Source organism: Anabas testudineus, chromosome 8 (assembly GCF_900324465.2).
Source record: "Anabas testudineus chromosome 8, fAnaTes1.2, whole genome shotgun sequence".
In the NCBI taxonomy this organism is placed as follows: Eukaryota; Metazoa; Chordata; class Actinopteri; order Anabantiformes; family Anabantidae; genus Anabas; species Anabas testudineus.
Window position 1 is genome coordinate 4,323,662 of NC_046617.1, and position 16,753 is coordinate 4,340,414.

The following is a 16,753-nucleotide window of genomic DNA, read 5'->3' on the forward strand; positions in this document are numbered from 1 at the left end:
GGCACTGTCGCTGTTGCTGCCGCGCGTTTCATTTCACCGCACAGAGAGGAACTTGCTGTGATCTTCATGATGCCGCTGATGAGGACTGGCGTCAACTTCCGCGTTGGAGCAGGGTAGCCTGAGAAGGCGGGGACTAAAACCCCGAATAAATTCCCACACTTGACTCCTGAGGCTGTGCGTAAAGTATCCACTGCAGGAAGACTTTCCACCTCCAGAAACTCAGTGACAAGATTTTGAAAGCAGTGTTTCTCTGGATGAACGACTTAGAGTGATGCTTCACGGTGTCTGTATTTATTTGATGCTATGTTTTATTTCTCAGTCTCCTGCAGTAAAACTCCGTTGATCCGTGCGTAAAACCTACGGGAGTCTTTTGCTTATAAGCTCTTTTTGAAAGCTAAACTCTGTTGAATAAAATGGTGATAATAACTCGGTGGTAGTAATAAAAAAATCTATATTTGATTGATAATTTCACGAGTTTTCCAGACAAGCTGCATTTGTAGTTTCATTGTTTTTCTCTTCAAATCATTCTTGTACTGAGGTTTGACAGTTGGACATGAAAAATAAAAACCATGAAAACCATGAAAAGTTTCATACCTTTATGTTTATTAACATTTTATAATATATCTTTTACTGAAAGTCACAACGTCAACAAGAAACACATGTGACCCACATGAGTCGTGTGTGTCCTGTCTTCACATAAGTCTGCAGGGTTATCAATAAGCGCACCTTCAAACCCCGCTTGGTTCATTTCTCTGTTGAAGACACTGCGGTGGATAAAGTCTGTTTCCCTTTCGTTCCTCCTGCTCTGAGCTGTGACTGTGTCTTCATGTGCTTTTCCGTCTTGAACCTCTAGGAGGAGATACAGCCTCCACAGTCCACACACACCAAACGCTCCGTGATCCCACTCTGTTAGTCTGCTCCGTTGCTTTGGAATATCGCTCTCAGTAGTCCAGTGACTGGTACCACAACAAGCCTCTCTCTGCCGTAGTAGACCACGACGAGCAGCCCTTGGGCTTCGTCAAAGTTTAATTGTACACGAAAGCGGCGACAAAGTGTCGGGAGAAGCAACAGCGTCTGAGAAAGAATCATCTTGAGCAAGCTATAGATCGATGATAATCGTCCGAATCAGTAGATGTTCTACATGAATGGTCAGTTCACAGCCACTTTTATGCTCAACTTTTCGATTAAGGGCTTATCATGAAATGTATGGTTCCACCCTTTAATAACCATATCTGAGGAATTCGGCTCATGAGAACACTTACTAGCCTCCATAATATCTCTGGAACAATAGCTGATGTCAATGTACTGCATCTTATTCCCACGACAAAATCAACTTCAACATCAAATCAATGTTACAGCCGGTAAACATCCACAGAAAACGAGACAAGAATCAGTAGAAACTGTCAACAAACGACGAAAAGCCACTGACTCACAATCTTTCCGGGACCAAAACGGAAAGATTTGGAACCGACTTGAGAGTAAATCAAAGTGTGGACGCTGACAGAGGCAGCAGTTTGTCCGTGCGCACCGACACTAGCTGCTGGCTCTGACATATGTTGCTGCTGCGGCCGCGAGTTTCATTTCTCTGGACAGAGAGGAGCTTGCTGTGATCTTCATGATGCCGCTGCTGAGGACTGGTGTCAACTTCCGCGTTGGATCAGTGCAGCATGACAAGGCGGAGGCGAAAACCTGGACTAAATCCCCACACTTGACTCCTGAGGCTGTGCGTAAAGGATCAACTCCACCAGTAGAGGACAAGAGGAGCATGAAGACTTTCCACCTCCAGAAACTCAGTGACAAGATTTTCAAAGCAGTCTTTCTGTGGATGAACGACTTAGAGTGATGCTTCATGGTGTTAGTATTTATTTGAAGCTACGTTTTATTTCTCAGTCTCCTTCAGCAAACCTCTGTTGATCCGTGCGTAAAACCTTCCGGACTATTTTGCGTAAAAGTTCTTTCTGAAACCTAAACTCTGTAGAAAGTAAAATGATGATAATAACTCGGTGGTAGCTAATAAAAAGTCTATATTTAATTCATAAATTCAAAAGTTTTCCCGAAAAACTGCATTTGTAGTTTCATTGTTTTTCTCTTCAATCATTCTTGTACTGAGGTTTGACAGTTGGACATGAAAAATAAAAACCATGAAAACCATGAAAAGTTTCATACCTATATGTTTATTAACATTTTATAATATGATCTTTTACTGAAAGTCACAACGTCAACAAGAAACACATGTGACCCACATGAGTCGTGTGTGTCCTGTCTTCACATAAGTCTGCAGGGTTATCAATAAGCGCACCTTCAAACCCAGATTGGTTCATTTCTCTGTTGAAGAGTCTACGACCCATTAAGTCTGTTTCCCTCTCGTTCCTCCTGCTCTCAGCTGTGACTGTTTCGTCAAATAACACACGTCGTTTTCACGTGTGTGCTTTTCCTTCTTGGACCTGTGAGAGGAGATACAGCCTCCACAGTCCACACACACCAACCGCACTCTGTTAGTCGGCTCCGTTGCTTTGGAATAGCACTCTCAGTAGTCCAGTGACTGATAGCACAACAAGCCTCTCTCTGCCGTAGTAGAACACGACCAGCGGCCCTTGAGCGTGGCCAAGGTCCAACAGTAATCGAAAGGAGAGGAAAAGACTCCGGAGAAGCAAGAGTGTCTGTGAAACAACCATTCTGGGCAACGGATAGGTCCCTGACAAACATCCAAGCTGGAAGCTTTTCCAAATGAATGCTCACTTCACAGTCACTCTTATATATGCTCAGCTCCCGAACTTTATGGTTCCGCCCTCTAATAACCACACCTGCGCAACGACGCTAGCTGCTGGCACTGTCGCTGTTGCTGCCGCGCGTTTCATTTCACCGCACAGAGAGGAACTTGCTGTGATCTTCATGATGCCGCTGATGAGGACTGGCGTCAACTTCCGCGTTGGAGCAGGGTAGCCTGAGAAGGCGGGGACTAAAACCCCGAATAAATTCCCACACTTGACTCCTGAGGCTGTGCGTAAAGTATCCACTGCAGGAAGACTTTCCACCTCCAGAAACTCAGTGACAAGATTTTGAAAGCAGTGTTTCTCTGGATGAACGACTTAGAGTGATGCTTCAGGGTGTCTGTATTATTTGATGCTATGTTTTTTATTTCTCAGTCTCCTGCAGTAAAACTCCGTGATCCGTGCGTAAAACCTACGGAGTCTTTTGCTTATAAGCTCTTGTTGAAAGCTAAACTCTGTTGAATAAAATGGTGATAATAACTCGGTGGTAGTAATAAAAAAAATCTATATTTGATTGATAATTTCACGAGTTTTCCAGACAAACTACATTTGTAGTTTCATTGTTTTTCTCTTCATATCTCTGAGATATGTTGCTGCTGCGGCCGCGCGTTTCATTTCTCTGGACAGAGAGGAGCTTGCTGTGATCTTCATGATGCCGCTGCTGAGGACTGGTGTCAACTTCCGCGTTGGATCAGTGCAGCATGACAAGGCGGAGGCCAAAACCTGGACTAAATCCCCACACTTGACTCCTGAGGCTGTGCGTAAAGGATCAACTCCACCAGTAGAGGACAAGAGGGGCATGAAGACTTCCAACTCCAGAAACTCAGTGACAAGATTTTCAAAGCAGTCTTTCTGTGGATGAACGACTTAGAGTGATGCTTCATGGTGTTAGTATTTATTTGAAGCTACGTTTTATTTCTCAGTCTCCTTCAGCAAACCTCTGTTGATCCGTGCGTAAAACCTTCCGGACTATTTTGCGTAAAAGTTCTTTCTCAAACCTAAACTCTGTAGAAAGTAAAATGATGATAATAACTCGGTGGTAGCTAATAAAAAGTCTATATTTAATTCATAAATTCAAAAGTTTTCCCGAAAAAATGCATTTGTAGTTTCATTGTTTTTCTCTTCAAATCATTCTTGTACTGAAGTTTGACAGTTGGACATGAAAAATAAAAACCATGAAAACCATGAAAAGTTTCATACCTATATGTTTATTAACATTTTATAATATAATCATGTACTGAAAGTCACAACGTCAACATGAAACACATGTGACCCACATGAGTCGTGTGTGTCCTGTCTTCACATAAGTCTGCAGGGTTATCAATAAGCGCACCTTCAAACCCCGCTTGGTTCATTTCTCTGTTGAAGACACTGCGGTGGATAAAGTCTGTTTCCCTTTCGTTCCTCCTGCTCTGAGCTGTGACTGTGTCTTCATGTGCTTTTCCGTCTTGAACCTCTAGGAGGAGATACAGCCTCCACAGTCCACACACACCAAACGCTCCATGATCCCACTCTGTTAGTCTGCTCCGTTGCTTTGGAATATCGCTCTCAGTAGTCCAGTGACTGATAGCACAACAAGCCTCTCTCTGCCGTAGTAGACCACGACGAGCGGCCCTTGGGCTTCGTCAAAGTTTAATTGTACACGAAAGCGGCGACAAAGTGTCGGGAGAAGCAACAGCGTCTGAGAAAGAATCATCTTGAGCAAGCTATAGATCGATGATAATCGTCGAATCAGTAGATGTTCTACATGAATGGTCAGTTCACAGCCACTTTTATGCTCAACTTTTCGATTAAGGGCTTATCATGAAATGTATGGTTCCACCCTTTAATAACCATATCTGAGGAATTCGGCTCATGAGAACACTTACTAGCCTCCATAATATCTCTGGAACAATAGCTGATGTCAATGTACTGCATCTTATTCCCACGACAAAATCTACTTCAACATCAAATCAATGTTACAGCCGGTAAACATCCACAGAAAACGAGACAAGAATCAGTAGAAACTGTCAACAAACGACGAAAAGCCACTGACTCACAATCTTTCCGGGACCAAAACGAAAAGATTTGGAATCGACTTGAGAGTAAATCAAAGTGTGGACGCTGACAGAGGCAGCAGTTTGTCCGTGCGCACCGACACTAGCTGCTGGCTCTGTCGCTGCTGCGGCCGCGCGTTTCATTTCACCGCACAGAGAGGAGCTTGCTGTGATCTTCATGATGCCGCTGCTGAGGACTGGTGTCAATTTCCGCGTTGGAGCAGGGTAGCCTGAGAAGGCGGGGACTAAAACCCTGCATTGATTTGGGCATCAGGGCAACTGAATTACTGTTGAAAAACGATTTATTTTAATACTGTTGAACTTGATAACATCAGTGTGCAAGTCTGGTCCAGATTTGTTCCAAATGTGACTCATAAATAATCTTTTTGCAGAAATCTAAAACCCTTAGCTACACGAGCTTTAAAATGAGAACATATTTAGTGGGATTTGTTTTTCACATTTATAGTCTATACTGCCTATAGACTGTGTCTGGCAGCTCCCTTCCTGTCTAGATGTTAGAGGATGTAGTGTATTGCTAGGTTGTCTGCATGATCCACAAACCTTTCTGTCCTGTAGCTGCTTCAATTCCTCTTTCCACTTTGTGCTTAGCTTGTCTGTACAGTCTCAATGGGGAGTTAAATAAACTATCATTATCACAGTGTGCAAATACTCTGTTACAAGTCCTACAATGGAAAGTAAAATAATTAAAAATGGAGTGAAAGTACTAAACTTGAAAGCACTCATAATGGGGAAAGAGAGGCACATTACTTAAACTATAGTGTGGATGCAGGACTCCTTCAGCAAAGTAACTAGGAAGGTGCCAAATTAAAACAATGGAGTTTAATATATTTCACCGTGAGTCGTAGTTTTGTCGTTTTGTATTTAATGTTTTGCACAGGTCAAAGCAGAAATAAAAGCTCTTTGAATTGTGCTGCAGCTGCTACAAACAGTCCGTCCAGCAGGAGGCGGTAGTGTTTCACAACACTCCTCCATCCACCCACTCACAGCGCAGCCGCCATTATCCCGAGAGCGGAACAAGGAAGAACGGAAAAACATTAAACCGCTTCAAAAACACTCCTCCAGAAAGAAATAGTCTCAGAGATGGAGGTTCCCGGACCGGACAGCGACTGGAGGAGCCCCCAGTTCCGACAGAAAGTCGTGGCCCAGATGTGAGACATTTTCTAGTAATTTGGTTGTGTTTTGAGTTAGTTAAGTCTCTGTTTCTCTCCTACATCCCTGAGCTAAGCTAACGTTAGCTCTGCTGAATAGAGCGTTACGTCAAAAACGTGCTAAAACATAGGATGAATTAAAACTACGTAGTAATAACAAGATAGACTGAGTCTCCCAAACCACACAGCTTCATTTAAGATCGGCTCGGGTCTGGTCTTTATTCGGCCTAAATAAAATTAACAATAAAATAATGATAATCGTATGGGAAATCCTATAAGATTTCATTATAGGCATTATCAGCTGCGTATGTTCTTTGTTACTTCATTTAGTGTGAGTTACTGTTTCTTCAGTCAACATGACTGTGGACATTGTATAACGTTAATGACTCGACACTAATATGTAAGAGTTAGCATAAAGATTTTTATAGTGATAATCTTAGTCTAAAAGTGAGAAAATCTGACTTACAGCTTAAAGAGAGATATGTTTTAAATGTAAAGTTGTAGAATAAAGTCAGTGCTACAGCTGCTACATTTTTTCATGATCACAACATAAACTGTACCTAATGGTAATATACAAGACATTTCTGTCTGTAAAATAGTGACAGACTGTTACAGATACTTAGTTACTAGTAACAAGTGCTGGATTAAGTAATAGTGGACCATCAAAAGTAGTGGTATCAAAAACAAAAAGACATCTCCAGCAATTTATCATCTAAACTAAAAAAAAAAAAATTCCATTTACTACCCAATCAGTGTTAAACATGAAGGTGTTGCAATGATCTCTTTTTTCCAGAAATGCAAGTATGGATCGTTTTTAATTGATCATGTATGCCCTTCCTTAAAACACATGTTCATGTTCAGTAAACACATAATTTGAGTTGTCATTTGGCTTTTTCCTCCACAGTGATGCTGACATGTCGATTTTGAAGTAAACATTAATTAAAAATGGCCAAACAAAAACGGCTCTACTAAGAAAATTGTCAATGTATACTTGTCTTTAGAAACCCAGATAATTCTCAGTATTAAGAGAGTATTGGCCAAAAAGTTAAAGATCTCTTTAGGAGATGGACACTGTCTCCAGAGACATGCTGCAACTGGAAGAAAAGGTTGCAGTGCAGAGGGGCCAAGATGCACAAACTGTGCAATGTTTATATGACTTGAAGTCTTGTCGACTGATTAGTCCAGGTTTGAGGTATTTGGATCCAAGCAAACAAAAGTAAAGCTTAACATGCAAAAATGATTTGACCCCATTATTCTGTGCTCAGATATTCGTATAATATATACGAATTAATTGCTATTTTTTGTGTTTTGGGATCAGTTTGCAGCCATTTGATTGAATAAAACTAACTATAAAATACATAAGATGGTACGTGTTTACTTTGTCTTGGTAGTGTATACTTAAAGTACCAAATAAATCCATTTTGGAGAAACGTTGACTATCTTATCACTTTAGTAGTACTTAATAATTGTACTCTGGTCTGGTACTTATGAAAACTGGCTAATTGCTAAACTGCATTTACAAAGTTTTACTTATAGGACATAATTTAGTAATTTATTTTAATATCTTAGCAGATCAGCCACAGCACTACAGCTCCTTGATGGTTTTAATGTTGTGGTGGTCAGTGTTGAGCATTTATACTTGTCATTTTCTCATTAGAGAGTGACTCTTTGTTAAAAAACAATTGAAACATAATCAACAGCGTATCTTGATACATGTTCAATGTTCATTATGTGAGAATGTGAAAAAAGATGCGACGTGTTATTTGATGATGTTTCTTTCTAAAAGTAATGAATGTGATTAATGTGTTTCCTTCCAGTGAAGAGGCGATGAGAAAGGCAGGAACCGCACACACAAAGTCAAGCACAGACATGGAGAATCATGTTTATGTCAGAGCTAAGACCAGAGTAAGTACTAGTACTAACATTTAATACTTTAGTCTTTTAAAGTATTCATTGTAATAAACTGCAAAATAACAATGTTTTTGATTCTTATTTTTATTCATTTATTTATTTATTGTTTCAGGAGGAGTATCTATCTCTGGTGGCAAGGCTGATCATACACTTCAGAGACATCCGTAAGTGTTTGAAAGTAGACCCAAAAAAATGAACACTAGTGATTCCTGTGTTGCCTTTGTTCTGTTTACTGACCACAGCACGATGCTAATGATTTGTTATATTGGAGTTCAGCTGACTTAGTTTTGAGTAGTGATGCTGTAGGGTAATTCAGAGGTGCCCACCCTTTTTCAGCATGCAAGCTACGTATAAAATGACCAAGTCCAAATGATTTACCTACTATAAAAATGCAAAACATATATTTATTTATAACAGTATTCTTTATTTGTACAATATATGTTGATGTATCTTGCATTACTGCATGAACCCATATTGTGCAATACAACCCTGTACATTTTTTGTCATTACCTTACTCTGATGACCTGCACTGAATTGAATCAGCCAGGGATGCATAGCCTGGACAGTAGCTGCTGATAGCCAGCCTCAAGCACACTTCCAAATAGTCATGGTGGAACCGTATTTGGACTTAATAATCTTCTTGTGGGAAAAGGCTGACTCACATAAATAAGTGGAGCCGAATAATGCAGCCAAGGAGGTAACACATTCCCTCATGTTGGGGTACTTTTCCTCTGTAAGTCCCAGAACTGTCCATGAGCCCTGGACTTAAGCTGAATGTCAGCTTGTAGTGTCAAAATCTCATCCTCCACTCAGGTGAAACAGTGTTTAAATTTTTGATGCCAGTGAATCAACCTCAGCATAATCCCGAAAGGGGTAATACATAAATGTAGTGACTGGCTCCAGGAAAACAAAGTCTTGAAAGCGTTTGTCAAACTCTGACAAACCATTCTCAATCTGCTCTGTGTTGCGTGCACCGTCAAGTTGCACGCATGTCTTCCCTTGCGTCTCCACCTCTGACGCGAGGTTCTTGAAGTTTGCCAAATCATGGCGCTACAGCTTTGAGGAGAGATGCTGCATGTTCCATTTGAAAGAATTAACTGAGCTGATGATATTGATCACATTTTTGTCTTTTCCTTGCAGCTCTACGTTAAGATCATTCAACATGTTGGTCAGATCATTTAAAAATGCTAAGTCTAGCAGCCACTGATTGTCATTTAGTTGGTTGTATTCTGCATGTTTAGCTACACGGAAAAACTCCTTAATCTCCGGATAGAGCCATGCGATCTACCCACACTACCTTTGCGATCGACTGGTAGATTGCGATCAACGTATTGGGCGCCCCTGGTCTAATTCATTAACATGGACGGTTTTGAAGGTTAGTTCTTTTATCTGTTCTTGAAGGAACTGCGTAGTGGGGTTAGCCAAGTGGACACTATGATCTTGGTGTAACTCTCTTAGTCATTATTGTGCTGTGTGTACTGGTGCTTGTTAGTCCACAAAGAGAGTGAAAGATCTTAGGCTCGTACTATAGTAGAGTAGTACATGTGTTTCAAGATGGCTTTGTTTACAAATGACACTTATGTCACATAAAAATGTATATGTTATTGTTATCAGTGAAGGTGTGGAACATCTCTAGTTAAATAGTATTTTGATATGTACTGGGATGGGAAAATAATGAAAAAGAGTTTAGTGGAAATGTAATTCTAACTTCTGGCTCATTTACAGACAAGAAGGCCCTTGGAGCTCCAAGTAAGTAGACGTCTTTCTCTTTCATTTACTTTCTTTTGTTTAATTTCTTTCTTTGGTTCTGTCCTCTGCTGGACCTGTCACTACCAGACTCATAGTGTTCATGATTTCTGCTGTGCATGTTGGAGCTGCGTAATGTTGTCTGTTGTCTACCCTTCTGCTAGATCCCATGAATGCCTTGACTAACCTGACATGGGTTGGAGGGGGCCCAGGCGCCATTGGCATGGGGTCCGCAGGCTCAGCAGCAGCAGTTTCAAGTACAGCAGCAGCTTCAGGTACAGCAGCAGCTGAGGATGCAGCAGCAGCAACACCACCAGAACCAGCAGCTTCAGCAGCAGCACCAAAATCAGCAGCAGCACACAACACAACTGGTACACAACAATGCTAACATAATTATGTGTTGAATATAATATTATTCATTATAGCACAGACTCATAGTGTTCATGATTTCTGCCGTGCATGTTGGAGCTGCGTAATATTGTCTGTTGTCTACCCTTCCGCTAGATCCCATGAATGAGCTGAATAACCTGACCTGGAGAGGCCCCGAGTTCCGACAAAAAATCGTGGCCGAGATGTGAGACATTTTCTAGTAATTTGGTTGTGTTTTGAGTTAGTTAAGTCTCTGTTTCTGTTGCTCTCCTACATCTCGGAGCTAAGCTAACGTTAGCTCTGCTGAATAGAGCGTCACGTTAAAAAAAACGTGATAAAACATAGGATGAATTAAAACTACGTAGTAATAACAAGATAGACTGAGTCTCCAAAACCACACAGCTTAATTTAAGATCGGCTCGAGTCTGATATTAATTCGGCCTAAATAAAATTAACAACAAAGTGACAAAAATCATATGGGAAATCCTATCAAATTTCATTAGGCATTATTAGCTGCATGTGTTCTTTGTTACTTCATTTAGTGTGAGTTACTGTTTCTTCTGTCAACATGACTGTGGTCATTGTATAACGTTAATGACTCGACACTAATATGTAAGAGTTAGCATAAGGATTTCTATAATGATGATCTGAGTTCGTCTAAAAGTTTAAATGTAAAGTTGCAGCATCACCTTTTTTCATGATCACAACATAAACCGTACCTAATGGTAATATACAAGAAATTTCTGTCTATAAAATAGTGACAGACTGTTACAGATACTTAGTTACTAGTTACAAGTGCTGGATTAAGTAATAGTGGACCATCAAAAGTAGTGGTAGCAAAAACAAAAAGTCATCTCTAACAACTTATCATCTAGACTTAAAAAAAAAAAGACTACCATTTACTACCCAATCAGTGTTAAACATGAAGGTGTTGCAGTATCTCTTTTTTCCAGAAATGCAAGTATGGATTGTTTTTAATTGATCATTAATGCCCTTCTTTAAAACACAGGTTCATGTTCATCAAACACATAATTTGAGTTGTCATTTGGCTTTTTCCTCCACAGTGATGGTGACATGTCGATTTTGAAGTAAACATGAATAAAAAAATGGCCAAACAAAAACGGCTCTAATAAGAAAATTGTCAATGTATACTTGTCTTTAGAAACCCAGATAATTCTCAGTATTAAGAGAGTATTGGCCAAAAAGTTAAAGATCTCTTTAGGAGGTGGACACTGTCTCCAGAGACATGCTGCAACTGGAAGAAAGAAAGAAAGAAAGAAAGAAAGAAAGAAAGAAAGAAAGAAAGAAAGAAAGAAAGAAAGAAAGAAAGAAAGAAAAGGTTGCAGTGCAGTGGACTGGAAGTCTTGTCAGCTGATTAGTCCAGGCTTGAGGTATTTGGATCCAAGCAAACAAAAGTGAAGCTTAACATGCAAAAATGATTTGACCCCATTATTCTGTATGAATTATTGTTATTTTTTGTGTTTTGAGATCAATTTGCAGCCATTTGATTGAATAAAACTAACTATATGATACATAAGATTGTACATGTTTACTTTGTTTTGCTAAAACAAAAAGTACCAAATAGTTCATTTTAGAATAATGTTGACTATATTATCACTTTAGTACAGTGCTTCTCAATTATTTCCTGGTACGCCCCCCCTCAGGAAGACCTAAGCATTCGCGCGATGATGTTTCTTTCTAAAAGTAATGAATGTGATTCATGTGTTTCCTTCCAGTGAAGAGGCGATGAGAAAGGCAGGAACCGCACACACAAAGTCAAGCACAGACATGGAGAATCATGTTTATGTCAAAGCTAAGACCAGAGTAAGTACTAGTACTAACATTTAATACTTTAGTCTTTTAAAGTATTCATTGTAATAAACTGCAAAATAACAATGTTTTTTTGTAGTGGTAAAATGTTTCATAAAGATCCTTATTTTTATTCATTTATTTATTTATTGTTTCAGGAGGAGTATCTATCTCTGGTGGCAAGGCTGATCATACACTTCAGAGACATCCGTAAGTGTTTGACAGTAGACCCAAAAAAATGAACACTAGTGATTCCTGTGTTGCCTTTGTTCTGTTTACTGACCACAGCACGATGCTAATGATTTGTTATATTGGAGTTCAGCTGACTTAGTTTTGAGTAGTGATGCTATAGGGTCTAATTCATTATTCTTGGACGGTTTTGAAGGTTAGTTCTTTTATCTGTTCTTGAAGGAACTGCGTAGTGGGGTTAGCCAAGTGGACACTATGATCTTGGTGTAACTCTCTTAGTCATTATTGTGCTGTGTGTACTGGTGCTTGTTAGTCCACACAGAGAGTGAAAGATCTGAGGCTCGTACTATAGTAGAGTAGTACATGTGTTTCTGTAGTGTAGATTGAAAGGGTCAAATCTCCAGCAACACTTTTGGAATGGAGAACAACTTTATTATAAGACTGCTTGTTTTGGCTCATGGCCTTTATCAGGGTCTCTTTCTGTAGTGTAGAGTCAGAAGCCAAGATGGCCTTGTTTACAAATGACACTTATGTCACATAAAAACGTATATGTTATTGTTATCAGGGAAGGTGTGGCACATCTCTAGTTAAATAGTATTTTGATATGTACTAGGATGGGAAAATGATTCAAAAGAGTTCAGTGGAAATGTAATTCTAACTTCTGACTCATTTACAGACAGGAAGGCCCTTAAAGCTCCAGGTAAGTAGACATCTTTCTCTTTCATTCACCTTCTTTCTTGCCAATGGCGCCTGGGTTCCAGAGCTTCTCTTTAGACCAATTTTAGCTGTACACTGGGTCAGTCTTTCATCTTCTTCTTGCTCTGCAGTTGGTGGTCCAGGTCAGATGCCGATGCAACAAATTGTACAGGCACAACAGCAGCAGCCGCAGCCCATGCAGTTCCAGCCGTTCCAGCAGGTTCAGCAGCAGCAGTTTTCAGGTACAGCAGCAGCTGAGGATGCAGCAGCAGCAACACCACCAGAATCAGCAGCTCCAGCAGCAGCACCAGAACCAGCAGCAGCAGGCCCAAAATCAGCAGCAGCAGAACCCGGTACACAACAATGCTAACATAATTATGTGTTGAATACAATATTATACATTATACTTCAGTGCATCTATTGAACATCCTCATCTGAACTAGGCTGACTGGGAGCCAATGTTTCCAGTTACCTGAAGCACCAGCTTTGTCATTTGGGTCATTGGTTGTGCTATGTGTATGACAGGTACAATACATGAATAACTAATGGGACCAGTTTCAGATCATCTCAGGTTCAGATTTTTATCAAGTACCAAAAAAAGAGGAATTCAATTTATTTTAATTTAATTTATTTATATAGTGCCAAATCACTGCAGAATCATTTCAAGGCATTTCATATAATAATGTCAAAACCCTATAAAATTATACAAAGAGAATCCAACAATCCCCCAAGCAAGCACTGGGCAACACCTGCAGCAGACCCAGGTTGGGATGAGTGGACAGCAGAGAGAGAGAAGAGGATAGTAGGCAATAACGCAGCTTTGAATTAACTTTGAATCACCACACTACTCCATCCCCTCAACAGTGTAAGATAACTTTGGAGAGAAGTTCATTGAGTTTGTCTGTCTGGACATTTCTTTCTGAGGCATCTTTATGTTGTCTCAGTTTGTCACTCCACAGTGGCACATTTGCTTGTCAGAACAGCTGGTCTGAGATCACTGCAGTTGTTTAGATAAGGCAATCAGCAGAAGTAAATGGATACAGGTCAGTGACAGATGTTTGTGCTCAACCAAAAATGCTCAAAAAACACAGCAGAGATGGTTCAGAGGGTTTGTTCTGCCTATAATCACACATCTGGGATGGCTATAGCACTCTCCTAATCAGAATAGAATTTGGTAAGTGGCAGTTTCATTGGGTAGCAAAATTCATGCTTATACTGTATTTTATATAGGAATCTCTATTAATTACAGGGCTTTCTGTTTTTGCCCTAATTTCTTATGGTGTCGTCATGTTTCAGTTTAATGTTTCAAAGAGTGGATGGCTATGTAGCAACAAGTCCAGCCAATTTAATACAAATACTAGATACGATGTATAGTAGAAAGAACGATCACCTGGGCTCATTGGATTTCAGTCCTTCTACTCAATGTGATATGATGTATGCTACATGCATGTTCATAAATCAAGACACTGTGTGTTCCCTTTCTCTTCAGATGCACCAGACAAGGATTCAGCAGCAACAGATGGCGCAGCCGCAATTTCAGCAACAGCAGGCTCAGGCTCAAGAATTTCCACCTCCGGAGACTCAGTGACAAGATTTTGAAAGCAGTCTTTCTGTGGATGAACGACTTAGAGTGATGTATCACGGTGTTTGTATTTATTCCTGTTATGTTTTTTTTTCTTCCATTTTCTAAAATTTACTTTAATTTTCATTGTCATGGTTTCCATTGTATGTACATGTATAAACAGGAAGGAAATGTTAGAAAACTTACAAAGAGTTATTCTTTTACATTAGTTTCTTTCATGAACCTGCCATTTGTTATAACTTAAAGTGACCCTTGTGAAACTTGCCTTTGCCCTTGTGAGATAGTGCACCTGACACAACTGTCATCCGTTAAGTATTTAGTTACAAACGTTAAACCCCCCCCCCCCCCATAAGAAAAACTGTATGTGTTATATTTTCCATATAACTTTCAAACCAGGAATCTACTTTACTCAACAATAGTCTGCAATCTGTAGTTTCAAACGCTTTTTATAAAAAACACCAACTGAACACACTGAATTATTTTTAATTGGTTATTTCTTTCACCATGGTCATTGTTGTATATGTAGTTGTTCTGTTTTCTCTGAATCCATATTGATGTTCACTCAGTAATTTATATTTACCTATGACATTTCCCAGGTATTGATCAAACATTTTGTACACTGTATACTTCTTCCAACAAAGAGATTGGATTTGATCCATCTTGACCGGTTTGAGTAGATGTAAAGAACTAGTCTAGTCTAAATATGGATGATGTATCATTGTTTCCTGTTATGTGAAGTAATGTTTATAGTCACTAACCAAGCTAGCTGGCAGGATTTATGTGCCAGCATGTTAGCATCAAAGCTCTGGACTAGATTCTTGGGGAAAGAGAAGTCTGTCTCCCTCTTGTTCCCTCTTACTTTACATTCACTCACAAACCCATCAGATCTCAATAGGGAAAATAATCAAGCTGGATATTCAGTTCAATTCAGTTCAGTTCAATTTTATTTGTATGGTGCTTTTAACAATTGTAATTGTCACAAAGCAGCTTTGAACAACCAAAGAAACTATTGAAGTTTACATGAACAGTGAATGTGTATGAATCATAATAATCAGATTGTCCCTGATGAACAAACCGAGGGCGACAGTGACAAGGAAAAACTCCCTGAGGAGGCAACAGGAAGAAACCTTGAGAGGAACCAGACTCAACAGGGAACCCATCCTCATATGGGTGATTATATACTTTGTGTTAGGCAGCAGGCAGCTCAGTATAATAGTTAATGTCTTTAAGTTAATGTGAAGTCCAGTTAGTTATTGGAGGCTCTGGTAGACTTGTAGGAAAATCCAGTGCTGGACTATTGAGCGTTGAGTCAAGACCTCAGAGAAACAGCTGTCAACATCAGCCGAGGCCAGGACCGTCGTCATGGTAGCGTGGAACCAACCCCAGTCACCAGACGTATCCCACTGAGACCCCACGGGGAATCCAGGTGAGGAGATCTCCGACCAAGAGCGGGGCACCAGGACAAGTCAGACAGGTCCAGAGGGCAGAGGGTGGAACGACGTGTAGCTCGACAGAGACAGGAAGAGAGAAAAAGAGAGAGAGAAAAGAAGAGGGGAGAAAAGAAGAGGAGAGATGGACTGGGTGATGTGTTAGGAACACAAGGTTGCCACATCGTTTGATGGAAATTAAAAATATCAAACCTACAGAGGGCTGAATTCAACGACACCCTGAAAATCAAATTGGAAAATGATGCAGCAACTCAAAATGGTGCTCAGTAGTTTGTATGGCCCCCATATACTCACATGTATGCCTGACAACACTGAGCATGCTCCTTATGAAATGATAGATGGTGTGTTCTGGGCATCACTGAGCTCCTGGACAGTCTGAGGTACAACCTGGCAGCATTGGATGGACCCAAACATAATGTCCCGAAGGTGTTCTATTGGATTTAGATCAGGCGAGCGTGGAGGTCAGTCATTGGTATCACTTCCTTTATGGGCATTGTTGTCACCAGGAACAACCCAAAACCCACTGGACGAGTGTAGGGTCTGACAGTGGGTCCAAAGATTTCACCTTGAGACCTAATGGCACTCACTTACACTTGTCCTTCAGATACGTTTTGAGATGGTTTAAAATTGTCACTGCAAGAATACAAAAAGATGACCTAAAGCAGGAAAAATGTGTTTTACTGGTCATTTATTTAAAGTGGTAAGCAGGACTGGATGGTTCATGCACAGCATAAAGTAGGAAAAAACACACTGACTCATTCTAATGAATGAGCCACTTTTATTTTGCTTGTTGTGACTGTCTGTCACTGGAATACTGAGGGAGATATTCAACAGCAAAGGAGCAGAATAACACTGTGGGATCAATAAGCAGTAGGTCTGTGCAGACTGTGGGTCCTATGCTTCCTCCAACAGCTTCAAATAGAAATCATAATAAAGGCTGCTGCTACCATATGATGGCAATGGAAATGGAAGATGGAAATCTAAAACCCTTAGCTACACAAGCTTTAAAATGAGAACATATTCAGTG

The 16,753-nt window shown here is 40.2% G+C and overlaps 1 protein-coding gene across 1 annotated transcript; it reads left to right on the forward strand.

Annotated features, from left to right (window-relative positions):
• The first annotated feature begins 5,803 nt into the window (after positions 1-5,803).
• Positions 5,804-14,295, forward strand: LOC113157311 (mediator of RNA polymerase II transcription subunit 15-like). The gene is made up of 11 exons (XM_026352734.1): positions 5,804-5,976; positions 7,794-7,881; positions 8,000-8,051; positions 9,613-9,636; positions 9,798-10,004; positions 10,138-10,207; positions 11,739-11,826; positions 11,970-12,021; positions 12,677-12,700; positions 12,828-12,992; positions 14,186-14,295. Exons 1-11 carry the CDS (start codon positions 5,909-5,911, stop codon positions 14,293-14,295), a joined length of 948 nt encoding a protein of 315 aa, XP_026208519.1. The 5' UTR covers positions 5,804-5,908.
• Positions 14,296-16,753: the final 2,458 nt, after the last annotated feature.